Source organism: Urtica dioica, chromosome 6 (assembly GCF_054948205.1).
Source record: "Urtica dioica subsp. dioica isolate 48M chromosome 6, U.dioica_male_clone48M_v1_H2, whole genome shotgun sequence".
NCBI lineage: Eukaryota > Viridiplantae > Streptophyta > Magnoliopsida > Rosales > Urticaceae > Urtica > Urtica dioica.
In genome coordinates, this window is record NC_142761.1 from 1,495,718 (window position 1) to 1,520,222 (window position 24,505).

General features: G+C 34.5%; 5 protein-coding genes across 5 annotated transcripts; 2 read left to right on the forward strand and 3 right to left on the reverse strand.

Moving 5' to 3' along the window:
• The first annotated feature begins 1,949 nt into the window (after positions 1 to 1,949).
• On the forward strand, positions 1,950 to 4,988 carry LOC149392755 (epoxide hydrolase 1-like). Its single transcript, XM_089617789.1, has 3 exons — positions 1,950 to 2,617; positions 3,827 to 4,068; positions 4,525 to 4,988. Exons 1-3 carry the CDS (start codon positions 2,141 to 2,143, stop codon positions 4,841 to 4,843), a joined length of 1,038 nt encoding a protein of 345 aa, XP_089473915.1. The 5' UTR covers positions 1,950 to 2,140; the 3' UTR covers positions 4,844 to 4,988.
• A 2,297-nt stretch (positions 4,989 to 7,285) lies between these two features.
• On the forward strand, positions 7,286 to 9,205 carry LOC149392756 (epoxide hydrolase 1-like). Its single transcript, XM_089617103.1, has 3 exons — positions 7,286 to 7,948; positions 8,449 to 8,684; positions 8,787 to 9,205. Exons 1-3 carry the CDS (start codon positions 7,478 to 7,480, stop codon positions 9,031 to 9,033), a joined length of 954 nt encoding a protein of 317 aa, XP_089473229.1. The 5' UTR covers positions 7,286 to 7,477; the 3' UTR covers positions 9,034 to 9,205.
• A 605-nt stretch (positions 9,206 to 9,810) lies between these two features.
• Positions 9,811 to 11,720, reverse strand: LOC149392757 (oxaloacetate tautomerase FAHD1, mitochondrial-like). The gene is made up of 7 exons (XM_089617276.1): positions 11,480 to 11,720; positions 11,229 to 11,394; positions 11,017 to 11,069; positions 10,554 to 10,616; positions 10,366 to 10,416; positions 10,151 to 10,268; positions 9,811 to 10,045 (listed from the first exon to the last, which is right to left on the reverse strand). The coding sequence occupies exons 1-7, from the start codon at positions 11,585 to 11,587 to the stop codon at positions 9,939 to 9,941; spliced, it is 666 nt and encodes a 221-aa protein (XP_089473402.1). The 5' UTR covers positions 11,588 to 11,720; the 3' UTR covers positions 9,811 to 9,938.
• Positions 11,721 to 11,802: 82 nt separating this feature from the next.
• On the reverse strand, positions 11,803 to 17,922 carry GEX2 (gamete expressed 2). Its single transcript, XM_089617275.1, has 14 exons — positions 17,500 to 17,922; positions 17,117 to 17,425; positions 16,532 to 16,873; positions 15,549 to 15,875; positions 15,255 to 15,461; positions 15,124 to 15,179; positions 14,887 to 15,028; positions 14,484 to 14,795; positions 13,853 to 13,977; positions 13,557 to 13,774; positions 13,028 to 13,476; positions 12,469 to 12,707; positions 12,164 to 12,323; positions 11,803 to 12,076 (listed from the first exon to the last, which is right to left on the reverse strand). The coding sequence occupies exons 1-14, from the start codon at positions 17,585 to 17,587 to the stop codon at positions 11,946 to 11,948; spliced, it is 3,105 nt and encodes a 1,034-aa protein (XP_089473401.1). The 5' UTR covers positions 17,588 to 17,922; the 3' UTR covers positions 11,803 to 11,945.
• A 114-nt stretch (positions 17,923 to 18,036) lies between these two features.
• Positions 18,037 to 21,485, reverse strand: BCE2 (2-oxoacid dehydrogenases acyltransferase family protein). The gene is made up of 8 exons (XM_089616340.1): positions 21,110 to 21,485; positions 20,736 to 20,870; positions 20,221 to 20,346; positions 19,698 to 20,017; positions 18,927 to 19,174; positions 18,748 to 18,836; positions 18,437 to 18,664; positions 18,037 to 18,309 (listed from the first exon to the last, which is right to left on the reverse strand). Exons 1-8 carry the CDS (start codon positions 21,290 to 21,292, stop codon positions 18,196 to 18,198), a joined length of 1,443 nt encoding a protein of 480 aa, XP_089472466.1. The 5' UTR covers positions 21,293 to 21,485; the 3' UTR covers positions 18,037 to 18,195.
• Positions 21,486 to 24,505: the final 3,020 nt, after the last annotated feature.

Genomic DNA, 24,505 nt, shown 5'->3' on the forward strand with positions numbered 1-24,505 from the left:
AAAAAGCATCTCCCCTCACATTTTCATCCTGAGGCCGCCACGTGGCGTCGCCAGGAGGCGACACGTGGCGGCGTTAATATTTTTTTCGGCTTTTAATTTTTTTTTCTCTCTCATCAATATATTTTGTATAATTTTTTTTATGCATATTTTTTTTCTCCCTCGCTCATCAATATATTTTGTATAATTTTTTTTATGTATATTATAATCATAATTACTAATATACTATATCAATAACATACATTATTTTGAGTATATGTTATTATATATATATATATATATATATATATTTGGAAAAACTATGTAGTATAAATATTACACGTATATTTTATATGTTATTGTTTGATATATAATACACTTTTGCAATTTTACATAACAATATATATTATTAATATAAATATAAGAAAATTTTCTTACTTTTTATTTCTCTATATTTTTTTTAAATTTCTTTTATCAAAATTTAACTTCAACTTTTATTTACCTAAATTTTTTTTTTGTCCATAATACTTCTAAGAAATCTGACAGATAGGAAAACATGCAATATTTTGAAAATTTTTGAATCATAAAATAAATTTTTTTCTACCTTTTGTTATCTTTTAAAAATCATTGACAACGATTTTGCTAAATTTAATTTAACACAATTAAAAGTTTTTAACTTACTCTATTTTCCTTATTTTTATTTTCCACTTTTTATTTAAAAACAATAATAATTTTGTTGACTCGCGCGTTGCGCGTTGTTGAAACTAGTTCTTCTTAGAAACCCTATATAACGATGAACCTCTCCTTCTAATAATCGATATCTTAAAGATTTTTTACTAAATTTTAAAATAGCAAAACCATTTCAAATTGACTAATTACTTATAACCTTTTTTATTTTAAATTATATCTATATAGCTCTTCCATTATTTTTATTAATATTAATTAAATATAATGTCTGAGTATCCTTTCAAACAAATAAGCACATGTTATTCCCGACTAAAGCAGAAGCCTTTCTAAAAGAAAGAATGTAAATTTAAAATAAAAAGCTAAAGTGTCACAATCTCACAGATTGGGCTCTCTAATGCGAAAAAGAGTTGAATAATAATTAGTAGTGCGATGACTCTGTGACGCATTAGCTAAAGTGTGATGATTAGGCAGTTGATGGAAAGGATAAATAATTATGATAGTTTATTCGTGCTCGGTTTATGATTAATTTTTTTTTTAATTTGTTGATTCGATAGATTATAATATCAGATTAAAACATTTTGAACTTGTTGATTCACAAAAATACCGAAAATGTGTATTTTTGAGAGAACTCTCTTTTTATTATTATTAATAAAAATCTTCTTCTTTAGAACATAAGAAGTTACAGATATTTCTAGGGCGCTTGAGTAAAGTAGCTAATTAGAAACTTAATTTTGACAAATTAACCAACATTCGATTTATTTTGCGAAATAACCAAGAAACCACATTAATCAACCTGATTGGACTATGATAGCTTCCATTAAATGGAAAAGATATTGAATAAAATAAAAGAATAAATTTGAAATGGAATAAACAATTAACATGATAAAATCGGAAAACAAAATAATATTCATTGCCACACCATCAATTTGGTTAGTTTGTAAAGAATATTGAAACATTGGTTAGAATGCAATTCTAATTCATGTGACTTAATTGAAGCTATTTTTCATATTTATAGTACTCTGAAATTTAATTACAACCTCAAAAATGGAAACAAATAAAGAGAAGTAAAACCATATAATAAAATTTGAAAATTAAACAAAATTAAAGTTAAATATTTGAAATTAAAAAAAAAACTGCTGAAAATAGTTAAGTTCCGATTCAAGGTTTCAAATGATATAATTCGGTCAAAATTTTTTGGCTGTTTCCACTCGAAATTAAATACGCCCATATTAATATATTTCAGACATTTTAACATGCATCAAAGTGTTGAACAAGTAGTTATTCAAAAGAATTTAAAGCTGTATATAAGAGAGCTTGTTTGTCAATATATATAATATATATACTTTGCTTCTCACCACCAAAAGCACTATATCCAGTCCAGCTCTTCATATATTCTTGCGAATATATTTCTACATATATAAATAGAGGAATATATATAGATAGATCGACAGAGTAAAATCATTGATAAAAAAAAAAAATGGAAGGAATATCGCACAGAAGCGTGAAAGTGAACGGAATAAACATGCACGTGGCGGAGAAAGGCGACGATTCCGGTCCGGTGATCCTCTTCATCCACGGCTTCCCTGAGCTCTGGTACACGTGGCGCCACCAGATCGATTTCGCGGCTTCGAAGGGGTTCCGCGCCGTGGCGCCGGACATGAGAGGCTTCGGCGGGACCGACGCGCCGGCCGATCCGGAGGAGTACACGTGTCTGCACGTGGTTGGCGACTTGGTGGCGCTGATCGACCACGTGGCGGGTCCGGGAGAGAAGGTGTACGTGGTGGGCCATGATTGGGGAGCCATAATGGCTTGGTATCTCTGTCTCTTCAGGCCTGAGAGAGTCAAGGCTTTGGTGAATCTGAGCGTCGCTTTTAACCCTAGAAACCCTCAAATGAAGCCTCTTCGTGCCTTGAATGCCTTATATGGTCCTGACTATTACGTCAATAGGTTTCAGGTATTACTAATTATATTCATGTTTTTTCTCTCTATCTTTTAACAGTTTCTGGTACTACTGATAGATATTACTTAAGCTGTGAAGCATTTTTTTTGTATATACATGGTCTAAACTAGGGTTTTATTATACAAATATTTAGCATTTTAGCCACAAAGACATAAGCATTTGCATTTTAGCCAACGTTTTATAAATTTTTCGTAAATAGCCATAAATATTTCGTAATTAGTAAAAAAATATGACGTAACCAACGTTATTTACATATATTTACTAAAAATTTACTTTGTGTAAATAGATTTACGTGGTTATTTACAAAAAATTAACGAAACATTGTCTATTTAGAAATTTCTAACGTTTCATATGGCTATATAAACCACTGGACCCTTTATTGTATGTATATCTTCTCTATATATTGATAGACGTACGTTTTTGTTTTTTAATCTTAAGATTTCAAGTTTATTACAAGAGTTTTTATGTTTAATTTTTTTAAATCAGTAACTTGGTACAGTTTTTAAATCTTGGAAAATAATTTCCATATATTATATATACAAATTTGGGTGTTTATTATACTTGATCAGCATATATTGAACTTCTAGATCTACGTATACGATAAGTTTTTGGCTTGGTACGTTGGCATTTATAATTATAAGCATATTGTTATAATAAGGGAGATTTGAGTAACGAAGCTTATTTTTATCTCATATCTCTGAAAATCAAGTTCCACGTTAAACACTTTAAGAAAATCAAGCTTTTAAGTTTGTAAAACTTCTAAAATACTCTTGTTAAAAAACTTCGAAACGATTAGTAAAATCTTCAAAATCACTAGAAAAATAAAGGTAAAAACTTCGAAAATATATTATTTTGACACTAGTGTTTCATAATTGTCTTCATTTTTTAAATTGTTTTATAGGTTTAACTTTCATTTTTTAGTGATTTCGAATTTTTTGCTTTTATTTTTTTTATCGTTTCGAAGTTTTTTAACAATAGTATTTTGGATGTTTTACATAATCAAAAACTCGGTTTTCCTAACGTGTTCAATATAGAATTTGGTTTTCAAATGTGAGCTAACATTAAGTTTTGGTTTCTCAAGTTTTCCTTGTTATAACTTGACGTTAATGAGAAGAACTGTATATTTCTATTTTTTTTTTCTCATAGAAATATTAATACGTTTTAGATAAGTCATTCTATTTTTGTGCAATATGAACATTGCAGGAACCAGGAGAAATAGAAGCCGAGTTTGCGCAACTAGGGACGGAAAGGGTACTTAAGGAATTTTACACATATAGGAACCCAGGTCCTTTGATGTTGGCCAAAGGTAAAGGGTTTGGACACTCAACTGAGAGTCCAATAGAGCTTCCTTGTTGGTTATCACAGAAAGACATTGACTTTTTTGTCTCCAACTTTGAAAAGACTGGCTTCACCGGTGGAATCAACTACTATCGAAACATAGACCGGTATTACTATTCACTATATTTTTATTAATTATTAACCAAAATTTTTGTTTCATGGAAAATAATCAAAATTAAAAAAAAAAATTAAAACTTTAAGCTAATTTCAGTATAAAAAATGGTTAATCTCTAAATAATTTCTGTTAAGCTAACTATATTTCCGGTTGAGTACCCTCTTGAATTTTTTAAAAAAAATATCTTTAACTAACCTTGTATTCATTATTCTGCTTATTGTGCCCTCTTGAATTTTTTTAAGAAATAACTTTTCACCCATAGCTTTATACCAATTTTATTTTACTTTATATTTTAGTCCAATTCCAAAGTTACATAATGTTTTCTTACATACCCCTAGATAGAAGAAAATCTTACATACACAAAGGAGGGTTTAAAATTCTGGTTCCACACTATATATTATATAAGGTCACAAATAAATATATTTTAATATTATGAATTTTAATACAGAAATTGGGAGCTAATGGCGCCGTGGACCGGGGCGCAGATAAAAGTTCCGGCGAAGTTCATCGTCGGAGATTTAGACTTAAGCTACAATGGCGTGGGAACAAAGGATTACATACACAAAGGAGGGTTTAAAAGAGACGTCCCTTTCCTTCAGGAGGTTTTGGTCATGGAAGATGTGGGTCACTTCATCAATGAGGAAAAACATGATGAGATTAATCAACACATTTGTGACTTCTTTGCCAAATACGAGAAAAAGGGTTTTCTAGACCATATAAATCATGTCGTGAAAGGAATTTCACGATATTTTTTAAATTATCATTGAATAAGGGGATTGGAAAAATATTATCTTTTAATAATGACATTTTGAAATGTCGTAAATAATGTTGTGATTTTTTTGTCAGACTTAATATTTGTCATTTCATGTATAACTTCATGAAATTTTTAGAATTAATATTGTGTTTGAATAATATTGTCACCTTTCTTAATTTTTTTTGTATTTATATGGATTATCTATGATATTTTAGTTTACTTTTTATAAATGATTATGAACCTGTAACGTAATTTATAAAATGAAAAAAAGTATTGATTTAAAATGCACAAGTCAACAAATTACAAGATTTTTCTGAGCATCATACTAAATATTTGTTGTGAAATGTGTGTTGTGCTTGTTGTAGTTGTGGTTGTCTGTAACTTGTGTGTATTTCTGTTTAAATTTGAGGGCTTTCCATAGATTGTGGCTATCATTTCGTATTGATAAAAGTCCTTGATATTGAATACAGTTGGAGGATTGAAATTTATCAAGCACAATTTATCTACTTCGTGCGTGTGGGATTCTCTCAATATTGCTTGTATAGAAGTCAAAGCACCCAAAAAAAAAAAAAATTTGCTTATACTTGTTTCTAAGATTATATACCATATATTATCGTTTCCATATATATATATATATATTCATAAGTGTTATTTGCTTTTCCAACCTTTCAATTCAATTAAAAACTAAAATTATATTATCTTTTAATTATTTTAAGGGAAAATAACACATTTATACCCTGTGTTTTAGTGAAATGTCGAGTTTAACCCTCGGTTTTCAAAAATGTCGAGTTCATACCCTCTGTTTAACTAAAATGACGAAATTATACCCTCTGTTTAACTAAAATGATGAAATTATACCCTGAAATAGACAACAGTGTCACGAATATTCTTTTTATTGACTTTTCATTGACGTTGACTATAATATTTATATATAAACACCAATTATCTTTATTCATTCGGGCCATATATGTAATTTATTTAAAAACTAAAAAATAAACAACAGTCTCTTAATCGTGAAGAACACATAAAGAGGCAAAAGGGTAAACATCGATAGTTGATAGTCATCAAAATCGCATATTCGAACAAAGAATCCAGGATTTAGAGTTACAATTCGAACACGGAATGAAGTCATTTCTTAGGAGGTATGAGTTTTATTATTTAATTTCAATTTAAGGCTATTTTTATTTCAAAATTGAGAATTTGGAAGTTAGTGCATTGATTTAGATTTGATTTGGTTTTTCTTATATAAGAGTTAATATAAATGAAAGGGAGATTTGTGACGCTCTTATTCATTTCAGGGTATAATTTCATCATTTTAGTTAAACATATGGTATAATTTCGTCATTTTAGTTAAACAGAGGGTATGAACCTGACATTTTTGAAAACTGAGGGTTAAACTCGACATTTCACTAAAACACAGGGTATAAATATGTTATTTTCCCTTATTTTAATATCATTTCATTGGCTGGCCCGTATTCATTTGATATATATCTACTGATTTTATAATGGTAATTAGAATATTAAAAGTATTATTTTAGTTTAGTATCCATACCTATAATATGAGATAATAAAATATACTTCAAATTGAATGGAATCAAATTTTAATCAAGTAAAAAATGTCGTCTATAATATTTCTAAATTCGAAATCATATCTCCATATTTTTTTCATGAAATTTAAATTAAAATGCTTAGTCAAATATTAAATATATTCAGTAAAGTAGAAATAAAGTATACATTTCTAAAGTTATTATAATTGTTAAAATATTTTCGAATTGTAAAGTTAAATTTGTAAATTAAATACCGTATCAAATTTATAAATTAAAGTTGTAAGAAATTATTTTGTAAATAAAAGTTTTTGAACGGCAAGACTCTCAATGTAAATAATAAAAAAAAAACAAAATAAAAAAAAAATAAAAAGATCTATGTGATTGAGGTGGTGGTGTCCTATTAATCTGATACCAGTGCGTCTTCCAAGATCCAAACAAATATTTATACCATCCAGGAATATCCGAGCGAATTTACTTTTTCCAATTTTATTTTTATTCAAGTACTTTAGTTAGTTTACTGCATCATAAACTAATCACATCCTAATTCTATTGCCTTAACAGCACTTTCCCGCGACAATATTAAGAGAAAAAAATTAAATCTTGCTGAACTAATGGTATGTTTGATCTTTCCTCATTAAGTCCACTAATGGCACCAATTAACTCACAATAACAAACTTTCCTAGCTTAAATATACGCCTTACTGGCATCATCTACAATAACCTCCCAATTTGCCTTCTTTTATAATTTATCCACAAAAAAAAAAAAAATAAATAAATAAACAGAGAGAATTGGACATGAGACTCATGGCTATCAACAAATATCATTTTACACATTTTTTTTATCTCTATTTTACGTCGTTAAATTATTACAATATTATTATAAGATAGTAATCTAAATGTGTCCAAACTCCAAAGATAAGATTTAATGATATTTTTTTTTATTCGAACTTGCTGTCCAATTTCCCAATAAAGCTTCAATCTTTTTTTTTTCTTCTAAAATATTTAGCAATATTTGACTTGACTTCTCATACACAACACTACTGATCAGAATTGAGAGCACAAGAAGAGCCCAATCAAGAAGAAGAAGAGAGGAAGAGAGAAATGGAAGGGATTTGTCACAAGACGATAAAGGCGAACGGAATCAACATCCACTACGCCGAGAAAGGCTCGGGACCGACGATCCTCTTCCTCCACGGCTTCCCCGAGCTCTGGTACACGTGGCGCCACCAGATCTCCTCCCTCGCCGCCCTCGGCTTCCGCGCCGTCGCGCCGGACCTCCGCGGCTACGGCGACTCCGACGCGCCTCCCTCTCCCTCCGACTACACGTGCCTCCACGTCGTCGGAGACCTCGCGGCGCTGATCGACCACGTGGCGGCGGCCGGAGAGAAGGTGTTCGTGGTGGCGCACGATTGGGGCGCCGTGATCGCCTGGTATCTCTGCCTCTTCCGTCCCGACCGAGTCAGGGCTCTCGTCGCTCTCAGTGTTCCGTTTAATCGCCGGAACCCTAATCGCAAGCCTCTTCCGTCCATGAGGCTTATCTGCGGCGACGATTACTACATGTGCCGATTCCAGGTCCCAACTCTCTCTCTCTCTCTCTCCTGCAATATATATGTAATTATATATATATATATATGATTCAGAATTTCTCCTTTGATAGAATATTCATTAACCTGCACAAATTCTACAGCTAGATTACAAGTACGAAATGATAAAATAAAATAAAAAGAACAAATATATGGTATTACACTAAAGTTATTATGACTGATTGGAATATTTTATTGCGTTTTATGACCATGATTGTCATTAAACACAGTCTTTTTTTTCTTTTTCTTTTTTTCATAGTGTCATAAAAGTGGATATTGAGAGTCACCTCATACTTTTCGAATAATTCCATATTCTACACACTTCACACTTAATTTCATATGACTCTGAGGCTGATTAAGGTATATTTTCTAAAGAGTCAAAGTTAGCAGTGATCAGAGAGCCCAATATAGTTCACTTAAAGACAAGATTTTCTAAGGTCATGAATAATCACTGAACATTATGATAATGTGTGTGGCTATTGTATACAGGAGCCGGGGGAGATCGAATCGGAGATCGCGGAGATCGGAACGGAGAGAGTTCTGATTGAGTTTTTGACTTATCGGACTCCGGGGCCGTTCCTCATGCCCAAAGGCAAGTGCTTTTGTCCGGAGACTCGGCGCCCTCGCCCGAGCTGGCTCTCCGAGGAAGATCTGCGTTACTACGTAGCCAAGTTCGAGAAGGCGGGTTTCACCGGAGGAATCAACTATTACCGGAATATCGACCGGTACGTGCACATATATATACATATATCTGTGTGTGTGTTTAGATTCTCGGGTATCGGGTTTTTTTTTTTTTTAGTTGGGTTTTTTTGTGTGTGTGTGTGTAGGAATTGGGAGCTAGCGGCGGCGTGGACTGGGACGCAGATAAAGGTACCGGTGAAGTTCATCGTGGGAGATCTAGACCTGGTTTACAATAGCTTCGGGGCCAAGGAATACATTCACGGAGGCGGGTTCAAGAGGGACGTACCGTTCCTCGACGAGGTTGTGGTCATGGAAGGCGTCGGACACTTCATCAACGAGGAGAGGCCCGAAGAGATTTCCCAACATATCTTCGAATTCTTCAGCAAATTCTGATCTTGATTTGTTGTGGTCGTCTTTTTTTCATGTCCTGTTCCGTTTTGCTGGTTTTCAGATACTTCTGATGTAATAATTCTCATGTAAAATGGATCCTTGAGAGCATTTTCTTTTAATCAATCAATCATAGCATGTGAAGATTCCACTTTATATTTAAAAGAAAATTTTCATATTTAGAACTTACAATTAGTCTTTAATCATCTTTTAAAATTAGACTTTTAAGACTATTTTATACTTAAAAAAAAAAAAAAAAAAAAAAAACTTAAAACACATCTCAAACCATTCCTCTTCTCCAGTTTTTCTTATCCCATGACAACATTACAATAGAATTACGCCAAAATGATGGTATTACGACAGAATTCCGAATACAAAACGACAGTAATGCGATAGAATCACGGCATAGAGTATTTTTATCTAAATAATGGTCAAAAATCTAGTTTTAATAATAGAAAATTAGAAAAATAATCAACTTAAACGATTGACATTGCTAAATAATCAACGTTTGATAAATCTTACGTAAATAACCGTAAATAATGACGTGATCTAATATATAAAAGTGACTATTTACCTCAGATTTACGTCTGTACATACATGAAAATAGTTATTTATCTAAAATTTACCAAACGTTGACTGTTTAGTAGTATCATACGTTTAAGATGACTATTTTTCTAATGGACCCTTTTAATAAACTTCAAATAGTGAGCCTCTTAATCATTAAAGACCCTTGGAATGTCTATATAGTCCGGAAAAAATAGGCATATCGTTGAAAGACGTTCATAAAAAAAAAGTGCAACTTTATTGGCAAAGCAAATGAACATTCACATTGTTATCCAAAATGCATTGGGTTATTTTTTTGTCAACATCTAAAAGTTTATGTAGAGAGAAGATTTACAGAGCCTTTATCTTTATTTTCTCTGCCTTTTCTCAACACTGAAGTAAACGTCTATGAGGTCTGTTATGCCAGCAGTTATCTTCTGACCAACTTTTACAGGTCCAACACCTTCTGGGGTACCTGTATTTATGTATTTATATGCACACATATCAATTATAATCTTATCAACTCCATTAACATTGTATTTTTTTCCTTCTATTTTCTTATCAAATTTTAGTAACTTACCGGTGAGAATGACATCCCCTTCAAAGAGTGTCATGATAGAGCTGATATGGCTAACGAGATACGGGATCTTGAATATCATATCTCTGGTCGATCCTTTCTGTCTTATATCTCCGTCGACCTGTGAACAATCAATCAAATTGTAAATTTTTCTTCTTCAATGCCGTTCTCGTTTCGACATATTAATCGCGCGAAGATTGTCGGATTTCTTTACGAACCTTCAACCACAGTTCTAAGTTGTCGGGGTCAGGTATCGCCGACTTGGGCAACTGCATTATTTATCAGATTCAAATTATCAAGTAATGTCTTAGCATCAATTCAGGTTCTTGGTTCTTAGTAAACAAAAGAAGCATATTAGACAAAGAACATCAAACACATTGGCAAAAAAAAAAAAACTTTCGCTTACAACAGAACTAATTGGAGTGAAAGTGTCTTGTCCTTTGGCCACTGTCCATGGAAGACCTGCGGACTGAAACAGAAATTCGTCACCTAAACCATTTTTTTCTTAGTCTATGTCGGGTTTTGGTGCTCGAATCGAGCAATGGTCAAAATTTACGAAAAATATACAAGTCCGTATTTTTCCCCTTCCGAACTCTCTCTCTCTCTCAACAATTGTAACCTATTTTTCGACATACTGGATTTCTCTTCTCTTCTCTCCCAGTAGTCTTTGTGTTCTTGTTTTTCGTATTCTAATGTTTTATTGTCATCCGTTCATAACCTGTCTAATACACAGACACTCCATTTTTTTTTATCTCAGTCACAGCTTCAACCATCAATTCTTTATCATTGAAATGAACAGAAACACAATGCACATTGAAGCTCATAACGTCGAGAGAGAGAGACACACACACACAGAAAGCCAGTATTACCTTTGCCGTGGCTTGAATTTCCCTAGCAGTCATATCCAGTGCAAGAGCATAGCCTATTCACACGAGAAAGGTTTAGATCGATTTCGCATTTCAACAACTCAAAGCGTATCAGAAAATAGAAGATTAGATCTAGCCAATTTGAATAAAGTCAAAGGATGAAAAAAATTCTTCAACGACCTAGATCCCGATCGCGAAAGCAAAGTCGGCGTTACCTCCGACGTAATCCATGGCGGTGGACTCGGTGACGTCGCGAGCTTTCCGGCCGATCACGACGGCGAGCTCGACCTCGTGGTGTAGCGACTCCAGCGGATGCGGAACCTCGATCGCGCCTCCGTTTTTCAGGTAAGACGACGTCGGTTTCATAAACAGCACTGGTTCCTATAATCACCAAACAAGAAATTCGATAATCTCTTCTTCTCTGTGATTCACAGCGAAGCCAAACAGCATCGGAGAGAGAGAGAACCTTGGGAACGGCGTTGCCGAGCTCTTTAGCGTGGGCGGCGTAGTTTCTGCCGACGGCAACGATCTTGGTGCTTGCTTCTAGAAGCTTCTGACACGCCATTCCCGCCATTTCCGAGCTCTCACAGGTGATAGGTCTCTCTCTCTCGATTTGATGATGAACTGAACTTGTTCTGTTTGTCAATACGCCTATTTCCTAATTCTTTACTAACTATATTTTATTTTCTTTATTTTATTCCTAAAGAAAGAAGTAGAACACAACTTTATTACTTATTCGCTTATAAATTAGACGAAGGTCGAAACTCGTAAAAAAAAAAAAAAAAAATCATCGAATACTATTTATTTTATTTCTTAAGGAATAACAATTAGTCCACTACATTTACATTAATCACACACTAAATATATACAATCACAGAGTTTAACATCAACGAGTATGTACAAGTACAACTAACTACTACATAGTTGTTTGCTTATATACACTCTTTATTATTTCTACTCTTGTGATGAACAAGAACAAGCGCACATTTACACGTGAGAGATAGAAGAAACACTCCAAGGAAAAGCACTGCTATTGATTCAATCACAATTGCAGATCCTATAACTGAAAAAAAAAAAAAAAAAACCCATTAGAAAAATGTACAAAAAAAAACAAAAAAAAAATTGTAAGAAACACATTTAAACTTATTACCATGAGATACAAAAGAAGCCCTTGGTCTTCTTCTGATGAGATTAACAGTGGCTTCAGTGTATAAAGGCATAGACGACATTGATTCATCACAGTTTGGGTGACATCCATAGTTTCCCATGTCGTTTACACTCACTGTCAATACACTTCCACGATCATTACCCTGTAAATAAAAACACAAAAGCTCTACATTATTAGAAAAAAAATGGAGCTAGATTAAAAAAAAAATACTAAATAGAAAATAAATTAGTAATTTGTATTTCTGGGGTCTAACAGAAAATTTTGAAAAAAAAAGAGAGATGGTTTACATAGTAGAAGAGTTGACTCATGACAGTATTGCAGTCATTGAGTGTTCCGCGGAATTTTATTCCGTTGGCTTTGACTATGAAGTGTTGGGAGATTGTGACGTAGGTCTGTAGAGGCTGCCATTGATGAGTGTTCATGGTTTTGAGCTCAGTCGTGTTTATGAGCTCCGACGGTAGACTCGTCGACAAGAAACCGTTGTCAACTTCGACGGAAAACACCACTCTGAAAAGCGACTCGTTGCCTACAAAATAGGATTTTTTTTATTATTATTTTTTTTTTTAGCAAAAGTAGTCCTTCTAACAATTATATGAGTGAGAATTTTGGTACCAAATCTAATTTTTGGAGCAAAAATTATTGATTTTGTAACATTTTAGTCATTTTGTCGGAAAATAATTTGTCATTTCGGTATTGAATTTCATAAATTAGAGAAGAAAAAAAAAAGAATTTTTATTTATATATAGAAAGTGACTAAAAATACTATTTTATCAAAAGTTTTGGGAATATTTTTTGCTCCAAAAATAATTTCAGGGGCCAAAATTGCCGGGGTTCATTATTATTTACCCGGGAAGCCATGAAGAAGATCGGGGTCTCCGACGCGAAACTCGAACTTGTCTCTCTCGGGTTTGTATATCAGCGACTTGTCTTCGCTGCTCTTCAAGAATACGAACTCGGGAACGTGAACGAACGGAGGGTCATTGACGGGGTCGACATAGATCGGAACATCCAAGTTGTTGATTCCGTTGACGCTCCTCGTCGAGAGTCGGAGATTATCGACCCCAAAGAAGTTCTCGTCCCCGAAATACTGGATTGACTTGAGAGCGAAGTTAACCGCTTCCACCGTGCCTTCCAAGACCAAACTACCCTTTGCTTCGAGTACAGAGATTCTGCTATTCATTGGCCAAAACTGCATTGTCATTGGTGAGAGAAATATCGTTCCGGATTTTGCGCTCACATTCACTGAAATGTTCTCGATCACGTCCGAAAATCTTAGCTCAAATCCGGAGAAGCCGCTGGAAGAAAAAGAATAATACAATCGACAATATTCATTTAAGTGCTAATCAGAACAAGAGAGATTAATTTAGTTTAGTACCCGAATCTGGGGCTAATCTCATCCTCTGTTGCGTGCAATTCAGTCGGAAAAGAAATGAACTGAGGCGGGATCGGTTTGACCGATATGTTGACCGAAGAGGTCGCGAGATTCCCATTCACGTCGGAGATCATGTACGCAAAGGAATCGTTCCCGTAATAGTCTTTGTGGGGCGTGTATCGGAGAAGCTCTCCGTTTCGCAAAAGCGAACCGTGACTTGGCTGACAAGAAAGAGAAAAAAAAAATAAAGTTGCCAATCATGTTAAATAGATCGTGGTTAAGTTCTTCTGAGATCTTACTTCTGAGAGTTCAACGAGGCTCGCGTTTTCACCGGCAAAGAAGTCATTTGCTAAAGCGTTGAAAGCGACCGACTCGTCTTCCCAAACTGATATTCTATCCTCAATTGCTCTCGGAAAATATTCGCCTAAATATACCCATTCGTTGTGAACCTTGACATTCTTCGATAAAAACTAAATGAAAATACAAGATAACCGCATTTGTTGTTGTTGCATTTTAGTCGTTTTCATAAATTAAATTAAAATTATGATGGATTCAAGTTTCTTTCATAAAAAAATAAATAAATAAATAAAAAAAAAAAACCTATTTACGTTGTTGCATGTTATTCATTTTCATAACAAATTTTTTTATTTATTTATAGAACACGTCAAAAATGCTACAAAATCAAAAGTTTTGAGACCATTTAGTTCCAAAAACTAAAACACTCTTCCATGCCTAGATCCACAATAATTCTACCAATTTATAGAGTAGGATTTTTATTCTAAAACCACTCCTTAGCTAATAGCCAATCCTAAGATCTTATCACAATACCTCTTAATAATGTGTAGTACATGAAACCATACTTCTATACCAAATAAAACATAAAACAAAGTATATTTATTTATTTTTTTATTTATTTTTTTTATCACTTACCGGCATAGACATTAACCTCGAAGGAAGGCGGAGAAAGATGTTTGTCATCAAATAGAGGAAAAACTTTGTAAGTGCCGATATCTTTGGCCGTGTAATATCCCGTGTAGGAACCATCATTGTTGTCCAAAAAAGGCCAATTTGAAAAGACCGAAGTGTTCATTGCGGAAGAAACCTCAAGCTTAAGCCTTGACTGTTGTGAAACGATGGGGTTATAGAAAGAATCCACTAGCTGTACCGTCACTTCGTTCTTGCTCTTTTTTGCGACTTTGGGCTCGAATTTGACCGCCCCGGACAGAGATACATTAACTTTGCCTGCATCGTTAGATATGGTAAAAAAAAATTAAAAATTAAATACACCGGAATGAAAAGGAGAGAAATATTTTGGAATGAGATATAAACATACCTGGACTTACTTCCTTGGTAAATGAATAATCTTCATTGAGGATAATATTTCCACAGAAGACAAGGATCGTGTAAATCCCACTCTTTTCAGGCGTGTAAGTCACGTTAAAATCGGTCACTAAAGCTGTTGAATTTCCTACAGACTAGGTTGCCAAACACACATGAAGGTAATAAGGAAATAAATAAATACAAAATAAGCCAAAGAAAAAACTATAAAATCTCGGATTCACATTCTTACATGATTGCTCGGGTCTGCATACGGTGAAGGAGCAATTTCTGTCTGAAGTTCAGTGTCTATTCAAAGATTGGAATCGTAAATAAAAGAATTTCAAAAAAAAAAAAAAAAATCCTCAAACAGATCATTCATACCATTCATAGTCTGCAGTGGGATAATCTTCGGTGGTACATCAAGTGAATCGATTTCATGTAATATTTGAACACGAAGCCTTTCGGGTTGCACCGGTGAAGGAAACTGATAACTGTCTCTGAGATAAACCGAAAACTCGGATGTTACACCGGCGACGGAATCGTTCAAACCAGAACCGTTCATAATGCTGGTCGATCCGTTGCAGTACCCTAAAAGAAAATCCAAAGATATTAACCAAAGAGAGAAAGCTTAGAACGCAAGTAATTGAGAAGACAAGTCTGTTTTTCCTCTCATACCTACAAATACAGTGTAGAGATAAGGCATGTCGGCGATAGTTTTGTTGTGCCTCAAGTTGGATACCACGAGCGAGAAGTTTCCCGGCTCGAGGTTGAGGAAGGAGAGCCGTTGGATCCCCGAACCGGCTTCCTTGAAGGACAAGTCGGGGATGGGTACAGACAGGTTCATCTCTCTCTCGATGACCTCGGCATCGAAATCGTACGGTCCCGGGACAAGATTGCCATAGCGATCTTGCTGGTGTATAAAGAGTTCCATCTCGGAGAATAACTGCCACGTGATTAAATCGTGCTTCGATCTCACCACGCAGTTCGAAACCTCCAAAGGACCTGAAACATTAATTATTGAAACATCCCAATTTCGATTGTTTTTCCACCACTTTTCCAACCGATAAAAGCTTTCCAATATCTTCTTTATTAAGTAAACTACAACTTAGAACGGTTACGGTACTTGAGTCCGACTTCTATCCTAACAAACTACCTCTCAAAAGCTTTTGAATATCGTCATTGTTAGGGTTTATGGGTCACCAATCACTCTAGGAACTACCGACACTTAATATGGCATCAAAGCTTAAACGAATGAGAGCACAAAAGGGCCACAAATATTGAGTAAAACTCTTTGAAAGGAAGACAACTATTTCCGCTCAATAAACCTGTCATTGTTATTATAGGTCACTAATCACTCTTAAAACTCCCGATTAATCTTAATACGAGTGAGCACAAACAGCCCCAACATTGAGTAACAAGGACATTAATCTTATTGTGGCTTCTTGAAAGGAAGAGGTTTATTGCCACTCAATATATACCATCATTGTTAGGGTTCATAGGTTCATAAATCACTCTCGAAACTCCTGATACTTAATACGGTATATGAAAACTCAAACGACCAAGAGATCACAAAGAGCCCCAACATGGAGTAACAAGGTCATTGATCTCATCACGGCTCTTTGATATCGGTACAATAGCACAGACGAGCGAGTTTATACCTGGGTTGACTTTGAAAGGAAGAGGGTTATTTCCGCTGAGAGCCTGGTCGCCGGCTCTGACTAGCAAGAAGAAGTGCCCGGCTCGGACCGCGACGAACTCGATCTCGATGTAGCCGAGGTCGTTCCAAGCGACCCGAGTCACGCTCGGAAGACCCGCGACCGAGCCGTTCGAGTGAAGAGCGGCGAGAGTGAAGTTGATCGAAGCCGGGTCTCCGTTCGTCGAAGTCACGTTGTTCCCAAAAGCGTCCTTTGGAAGGACGCCGAGTAAGGCCTTGGAACCCGCTTCGAACTCGTTCCCTAGACCCATCCACGTGGCCACGCTCACAGATGGGTATAGTTCACCTACACACACACACACACACACACACACACACACACTCAACACAGTCACATTTATAGAGATATAATGAATCTTTATCTTTTGCCTCTTCTTCTGTGAAACATATTCCATGTCCTCCTTGATCAGTTTTTAAAAAAAAAAAAAAAATCAACTAGCCTGGAAGTCAAAGCGGGAAGTTTTTGAATAACGAGGAAGTTTTTCAAGAGGAAAATTATTATTATTATTATTATTTTTAAATCTCAAACCTGGTTCGACTTGGAAATGGAGAGAGGAATCGAGTACTTTGTAATTTTCCTCGTTGATCATCAGATTGAACGAGCCGGAAGTTAAAGCGGTGAAAGAGATCTTCCAATTTTCGAGATCCGTGACGACATCGGTGACGTAAGAGCTGTTTCCGACCTTGCCATTGACGGAGATCGTCGGCCGGAATTTGGCCTTGTCGAGATCGCCGGAGTTGCTAGCGACTCTGATCTTCACGGCGGCGGTCTCGCCGGCTCTGAACGTGTTCTTCTCGTCCGGCCAACTGAACTCGAACTCCGGATTCGGAGGTTTTTCTGCAGATGATTCAAGTTCGTCAAGAAAAAGGAATATGAGATAGGGTTTCTTTCTTTCTTTTGATCTAAATTACCCGAAGCAATTGATAGTTTGAAGCAAAGAAACAGAGCCACGATTGCGATAACGCTTAAATGCGAACTCATATTCATTTCCGTTCTCATCAAAGTAAACCCTTGGACAAGATGATCAATGAGAGAGAGAGAAGTTGGAAGCGGTTAAAGAGACCGTTTTATTTTTCCCGCCAATTCAGAAAACAAAATGTGTTGCAATGGATTTCTGTCATCCTCGCTGAGTCAAAGCTCACGAGTCGGTGAGTTCGAATCTCGCTAGTCAGTCACTGGAGCGAGAGAGATCAAAGATGTGTTTTCGATTTCAATTTTTTTTTTTTTTGGCCAGAATTTGATTTCAATTGTATTAGAGCAGTTGTTTAGCGATGTGTAATGGTGTTTGTAACGACTGTTTGTTTATTAAAAATTACTGAATTTGAAAAAATAGTCGACAAGTAATCCATTAGTTAAAATTTGAAAAAATTAATAAAATAGTTGAAGTTTAAAAATTCGGAAATATAATGCATCAATAAATATGTGCCAATTTTTTTCATCCTTAATATCAATATTTTTTTTAGATAGAGAAGTGCTCGGATATTTGTTGATCATCAAGAATTTGCATTCCAATCAACCTTTTTATTTATATTTATTTCAGTTAGAGCACCAAAGTGAAATAAAAACATGAATACAGAAATACATCAGGATAGATTAGATGTGATGAGTCAGCGCAAGTGCAACAAAAGCATATCAGGGCTTTCAATCAACTTTTTCCATTCCCTGCAAAATCTTGCCACAGTTGCTCCATCAAGCACTCTATGATCAGCTCCTATATTCACCTGAAACCCAAAAATTATAAAATAAAATTAAAATTACATGAAACATTACACTGATCTGGAAACGATGACAAAGTTCATCAAACAAAAAATTCATGACGAATTTAATTTTTGGGATATATAAGCTCACAGTCATTATGGACGCGGGATAAATTTTTCCGTCGTCTCCGAACTGCGGAACTTTCTGGATTCTTCCGAGCGCGATGATCGAAACTTCGGGCAAGTTGAGAAGAGGAGACCCAAATTTTCCTCCGATGGATCCGATGTTGCTCAGAGTAATTGTTCCGTCGGATATATCCCCGGGACCCAGCTTGTTCTCCGAAGCTAGTTTTTGTAGCCGCAAAAGTTCCTCTGTTATCTGAACCGACCCAACCAAGAAATGCTATAATATTTAATAAATATTAAAAAAAATTACATTCATCGAGTAGCGAAGAAACTGACCTCGAAGATCGAGAGTGACTGAACATTCTTTATGTTCGGGACAACTAGACCGTTTTGTGTAGCCATGGCAACTCCTATATTATGGGAACCTATAAACGGCCAAACGATGACAATATCACGAAGTTAATTACTAGACGATAATTGTAATAAACTGTAGTAAGGTTTGATATAAATTTTACCTTTGAGGACGACTTCGAGCGATTCCTCGTTGAAGCGACTGTTGAGCCAAGGAAATCTGGTCATGGCCGCCGAGAGGGACTTTATCAAAACCGGAAGGAAAGTGAACTTGACGCCCTGCTCGGTGTGGTTGCGTTCGAATGACTGTTTGAGATTTATTAGCGCGTCGCAGTTTATGTCTTCGACGTAGTGAAAGTGTGGAACTTTCGCGGCCATGCTCATCGATTGAACCATTTTCCGCTGGAATCCCCTGAAGAAAAGAAGAAAAAAAAAGACCCTGAAATCCAGCGACCATTTAGATATCTCGAAACCCTGTTCTAATGTGATATAGTAAAGTTTTATTGATTAAAAAACTTGATTACACCAAATCGACCAATACCTCCCTTTAGACTGAGAGTAATTAACTCATTCAAATATCGTCTTTAACCCTGATGATCTATTTATATTATGATTTAATTAAATACATATAACGTGATTAAAAATGACTAATTTACCCCTCATGTCAACGCACTGACAAAGTACAACTCTTTGACGAATGTCGTCCTCTTCTGAGCCAACACTTTTTTTTTTCTATAAACACAAATATAATTTCTCTGTATTCTATAATTAATCATTTAACTATCTATCTATTATTCGTGATTAAGTTAATATCTAACAGTCTTAAGTGAACAAATTACCTCAGAGAGACTGATAATTCTTCATCATATCTCCTCTCGTTCAATCTTTTATATTTATATATTAGTGTAGCTTTAAGTATCTAGATTTCCTGTTACCTCAATGAGACTATTTTATCTTCGTGGGCATTTTCGGTTTGCTCGGCTCTGACGGTCGAGGAGGCAGAAGAATCTTCTACGACGATTCCCTTATCGAGGGCGTAGTGAGTAATATCGTCTTTTGTGACTCTTCCGTCGTTTCCGGTCCCGGGAACGTCATTTATGTCCACTCCGTATTGCTTTGCGAGGTCTCTAACGACAGGTGTCGATAAGACCCCACCGATGTTCTGTTTGTGTTGACTGGAATCTATCGACTCTCCGGGCTGTTCTCCGGCACGGGATTCCTCAAAGACGATCATTCTCAAAAGCGTTTCTCCGACCTGATGTTGAAATGGGAAAGGCAAAGAAAAAGGGTTTTAAACTTAGAGGTTCGATACATTTCTCATGTAAATTCTCTCCTATTTAATGACTAATACAACTTATAAACATGCCACATTAACCCCTTCACTATCTTTATTATTATTATCTAACTTCCCTCATATCTAATATCCAATATATATATATATATATATATATAGAATACCTTGACAATGTCACCTGAAATGTACAAAGTCTGAGCAACTCTTCCTTTATACCGACTTGTTATTTCAATGGTTGCTTTGTCGCTCTGAACCTCGCAAAGCGGCTGAAATTCATCAACTTCATCGCCCTGTGCGTTCACAAGTAATTCTGTCATTTTAATCCATAAAATCACTCGGTTTCAAATATCTTTCTTTATTTATTTCTCTGCGAGAGTAAGAGCTAAAAAAACAAAAGAAGGACAAACACAGATTATACTCTTCGAGACTTCATTCTTTCATTTAGAACCTTTCAGATTAATATATATTTACTTTTCTGTCCACATCAAAGTATTTAAAAACACTACATTAGCCTATCCTATCTTTGAAAGTTGTATGAGAGACCTCTCGAATGTCCGAAATGTAAATCCTTTCGTCGATATTTTCAGTAACACAAAAGATATCAATTCATAACAATGAAACAAACAAACTATCTAGGAATTGATTACTCTCAACAAATCCAAGTGAGCCATTTTTATACCTCTTTGACAAACCAGTTGAGAAGCTCACACTCTGCGATTCCTTCGCCGGTCTGAGCCAGTGGTACATCCACAAGATCTCCTTCTGGACCACTTGAATAGTACCTTCTCTTCACTACACAACACTCAATCCTTCTCTGCTCATATTTAAAATATTTATAAAAAAAAAAAAAAATCAAGACAAGTTCTTTGCCCAATTTTGAATAAACGCTCTATATGTTCTTCTATTGTAACAACATTGCAAATTGGGGATTAAATTGCTCATTCATTCATCGTGTAAGAATTATGTTCCCCTAGTAAGGACAACGGAAACGACAATAATAACCTAAAAACGACATAAGCGAAAAGAAAAAAAAAGTTTGGAAAAAAAACTCACCTCGGCGAGATCGCCACCGGAGAAGCGAAACGACGCCGAACCGGCTCCGACGAACCGAATAACCGGACGGTGATCCACAGACTCCGTCGCCGGCGCCGGAGAGCGAGAAGCGGCGCAGAGGGAGAGCCACCGGCGAGAGGAAACTCCGGTGCGAATCTGCGAGGCTCGGCGAGCGATGAACATTGAATCCGAATTGAATTGAGCTGTGGTGTGAAACGAGGGTTTAGGTTCGGAGAGAGAGACGAGATGAGGAATAATGATCGTAGAGTTAAGCGCGTTTAGTACAGATAATATGTGAAGAAATGGAAGAGAAGAGTAGTTATGTGGGAAACGCAATTCAATGGATTGTTTCAAATTCCATTCTATTTCACGTTTAAACTTTATTTTAATGTTTTGCATGAAATGGATTTGGATTGAATCGTTTTTTGGCTATTGGCTGGCTACACGTCTGCATCTAAACCCAAACTGACGTGTCACTGCAATTTTCTTCCCACTAATAATAAAATATTTTTAGTATGGTAGAGAGTAGGGAAACATGGAAGGAGGGATCAAAGAGGAAAATAAATGGAAAGAAAAGAAATGGAGGGATTCTATCTTTCCCATTTGGTAGAGAGTAGGGAAACATGGAAGGAGGGATTGAATAGGAAAAGAAATGGAAGGAAAAGAAATTGAGGGATTGTATCTTTCCCAAAACTTGATTGGTATGTTAAGAGGAAAGATTAAAATTTATCCACTTGTTGTTTGGTATAAATAATAAAGAAAAACATGATTATTTTTATTATACTAATGAGATTAATAACTCTTTTATTATATGAGACCAAATTGTGTAATTTATCTAAAAATAATTTGAACAATTTAATATATATTTATATATATATATATATATTAATATTTATATATTATAAAATATGTGAGTAAAATAACTATATTGTCCAAGTATCAAATATATAATCAAGGTACATAAATAAAAGTATATAACATTAATTCTAAAATTATGTTTAATTTTTACTCATTTTTGTTTCACATCCAAAATAATTTAGAAAATAAATTGTGTATAAAATAATTAGATATTATGAAATTGCATCAATAAATATTATAAATGTAATTTTCATAAATAAATTGCTATGGATTTCTACAATCCTTCCAAAATGGAGGGGAAAGTTTTATGGCGGGTCTCACGGATACAAATTCATCCCTCCATTTTTTTATCTTCCTACCAAACAAAAGAAATGCATAATTCATCCCTCCAAATCCCTCCATCTTAATCCATCCCTCCAATAATCTCTCCTGACAAACAAGGCCATATCTAATCTACATATACCACGTAAATGGATAAGAATTTAGGATGAGAGTTATTCATTGCCAAATTATGTCGATTTTTATTAATATTTGAAGTTAAGAATTAGTTGAATTTCGGGAGGAAAAAAAAAGACTATTTTTATGAAACTTGATTGAAATCTAAGTCTCCTTTAAGACTACCGGCGATGTTATATTTATGAAGAAATTATATATTAATAAGAGAGAAATCACTTTTTTAGATACGGCACTTCGAAAATAGGAATGATCACCGTTATGTGAGAGCGTCGATGCACTATTGGCATTAAGGAAATTCATTTTTTTATCAACATATTTTTCAATTTTCTTCACAAATTTGTTGTCATTTTTCTATTTTCGGAGAACATAGACACACGAAAATCATTAATGTTGCTTTTTTTTTCTTCCCTCTAAACGTCCATAAAATTCTTGTACCTTTGAAACAAAATATAAAAGTAATGAAGAGATCAAGGACAAGGAGACGTTGTCAATGCATATTTCTCATTGCATTTAATTAATAAATTTATTTATCTTTTATTTTATATAAATTCATTGATGTGAGTACAAATGTTTGAAAAATATACATTTGTTAAATGAAACTTTAAAATAATTTTTCATCAATGTATTTCAAAAATTCTTTAGTGATTTATATTTAATTGATAATGATGTATTTCAGTAACATTGATATTAGGGATGGTAATTTGACCCGTTACCCGATTTATTCGTGTCGGGTAATACCCGTTCTTTTTGGGTAAACGGATAATACCCGTTAAGGTTTTAACGGGTCCGGATATGGGTAACGGAATAATCACCCGTACCCGGTTACCCGGGATCCGACCCGTTAACTTTTAAATATTTAAAAAGATAATAAATTTTTATATGTTGCAATGAGGATGACCAAATTTACAATGAAGATGATCAATTTGCAATGAAGACTTCTTTTGTATTTTTTATTTATTTATTTTGAATTTTAAGGTTCTTTATATTGTAGTAGCACTTTGATATTTTTCACCTAAATTTTATTATTTTTAAACTTTATATTGTTGATGGATTTTTATTTTATAAACGGGTAAGCGGATCGGTGCTACGTACCCTTTTTTAAAACCGGGTAAACGGATAACGGGTCCAATATTTTTAACCCGCTTACCCGGCGGGTATCCCCGTTACCCGGCCCGTCTCAAAATCCGGATAAACGGGTCCAGGTAACGGATAAAATATTATAGCGGGTACGGATAACGGAATAGGTGTACCCGATTTTACCCGTACCCGTTGCCATCCCTAATATTGATATCTTCGTAAAATTGAACCACTTATTTCAGAAAGACTAAAAAATGCACTTAACATAGCAAGTCATTAGTGTTATATATTCGGAATAGATCTATTAAAGAAAAATTAAATTCATGTGAAGTCTGAGAAAAGCAAATACTGTTTTACACCATGTGGTGTTGGGCCTAAAATCAATTAATATGTGGGTATTGTTATATTGGGCTTTAAATCAGATAGGTTAATGATCCTTTTTTGGGGCCTGAAATCACTTATTCTTTGTGGTGATTATTTCCTAAGATCTCCTAAATAAAGACCAAAATCTAACAAGTTAAATTTAATCCAAAAGTATGACTTTTTTATATGTGCTTGCTCAAAATACCTTTAATGAAATATCATTTTATTTTTCTTTTGTATTACTTAATAGTCACAAAAGTAAGGTTAGATATCATTTTCATTTGATTGTGAAGTTTAAAAAAAAAAAAAAAAAACAAAAAAAACAAAAAAAAAAATTGGTTTGAAAAATCTGAAAATCGTTTGAAGATTTATTGACATTTATTTTTTATTGACATGAATGTCAATAAATCTTCAAATGATTCTGAAATTTTTTTTGAAGATTTATTGACATTGTTGTCAATAATTTTTTGGATGCCAATAAATCTTCAACATACCAGATTTATTGACATCCATAAAATTTATTAACAACAATGTCAATATATCTTCAAAGAATTTTCTAGAATCGTTTGAAGATTTATTGAAATTCATGTCAATAAAAAGACAAAATGTCAATAAATCTTCAAGCGAATTTTCAAATTCTTC

Bases quoted from the DNA above. Each gene is read 5' to 3' on its own strand.
- LOC149392755 (XM_089617789.1), top strand. From the start codon at position 2,141: ATGGAAGGAATATCGCACAGAAGCGTGAAAGTGAACGGAATAAACATG. The intron at 2,618-3,826 runs GTATTACTAATT...TGAACATTGCAG, and splicing joins ATTACGTCAATAGGTTTCAG to GAACCAGGAGAAATAGAAGC. The intron at 4,069-4,524 runs GTATTACTATTC...ATTTTAATACAG, and splicing joins TACTATCGAAACATAGACCG to AAATTGGGAGCTAATGGCGC.
- LOC149392756 (XM_089617103.1), top strand. From the start codon at position 7,478: ATGGAAGGGATTTGTCACAAGACGATAAAGGCGAACGGAATCAACATC. The intron at 7,949-8,448 runs GTCCCAACTCTC...TATTGTATACAG, and splicing joins ACTACATGTGCCGATTCCAG to GAGCCGGGGGAGATCGAATC. The intron at 8,685-8,786 runs GTACGTGCACAT...GTGTGTGTGTAG, and splicing joins TATTACCGGAATATCGACCG to GAATTGGGAGCTAGCGGCGG.
- LOC149392757 (XM_089617276.1), bottom strand. From the start codon at position 11,587: ATGGCGGGAATGGCGTGTCAGAAGCTTCTAGAAGCAAGCACCAAGATC. The intron at 11,395-11,479 runs GTTCTCTCTCTC...TGGTGATTATAG, and splicing joins TCGGCAACGCCGTTCCCAAG to GAACCAGTGCTGTTTATGAA. The intron at 10,417-10,553 runs GTAAGCGAAAGT...TAAATAATGCAG, and splicing joins TCACTCCAATTAGTTCTGTT to TTGCCCAAGTCGGCGATACC.
- GEX2 (XM_089617275.1), bottom strand. From the start codon at position 17,587: ATGAGAACGGAAATGAATATGAGTTCGCATTTAAGCGTTATCGCAATC. The intron at 14,796-14,886 runs GTATGTTTATAT...CTAACGATGCAG, and splicing joins TACCAAGGAAGTAAGTCCAG to GCAAAGTTAATGTATCTCTG. The intron at 13,477-13,556 runs GTACTAAACTAA...TTTTTCTTCCAG, and splicing joins GAGATTAGCCCCAGATTCGG to CGGCTTCTCCGGATTTGAGC.
- BCE2 (XM_089616340.1), bottom strand. From the start codon at position 21,292: ATGTTCATCGCTCGCCGAGCCTCGCAGATTCGCACCGGAGTTTCCTCT. The intron at 20,871-21,109 runs GTGAGTTTTTTT...AAATATGAGCAG, and splicing joins CCGGTGGCGATCTCGCCGAG to AGAAGGATTGAGTGTTGTGT. The intron at 18,665-18,747 runs GTCAGTTTCTTC...GGGTCGGTTCAG, and splicing joins AGTCACTCTCGATCTTCGAG to ATAACAGAGGAACTTTTGCG.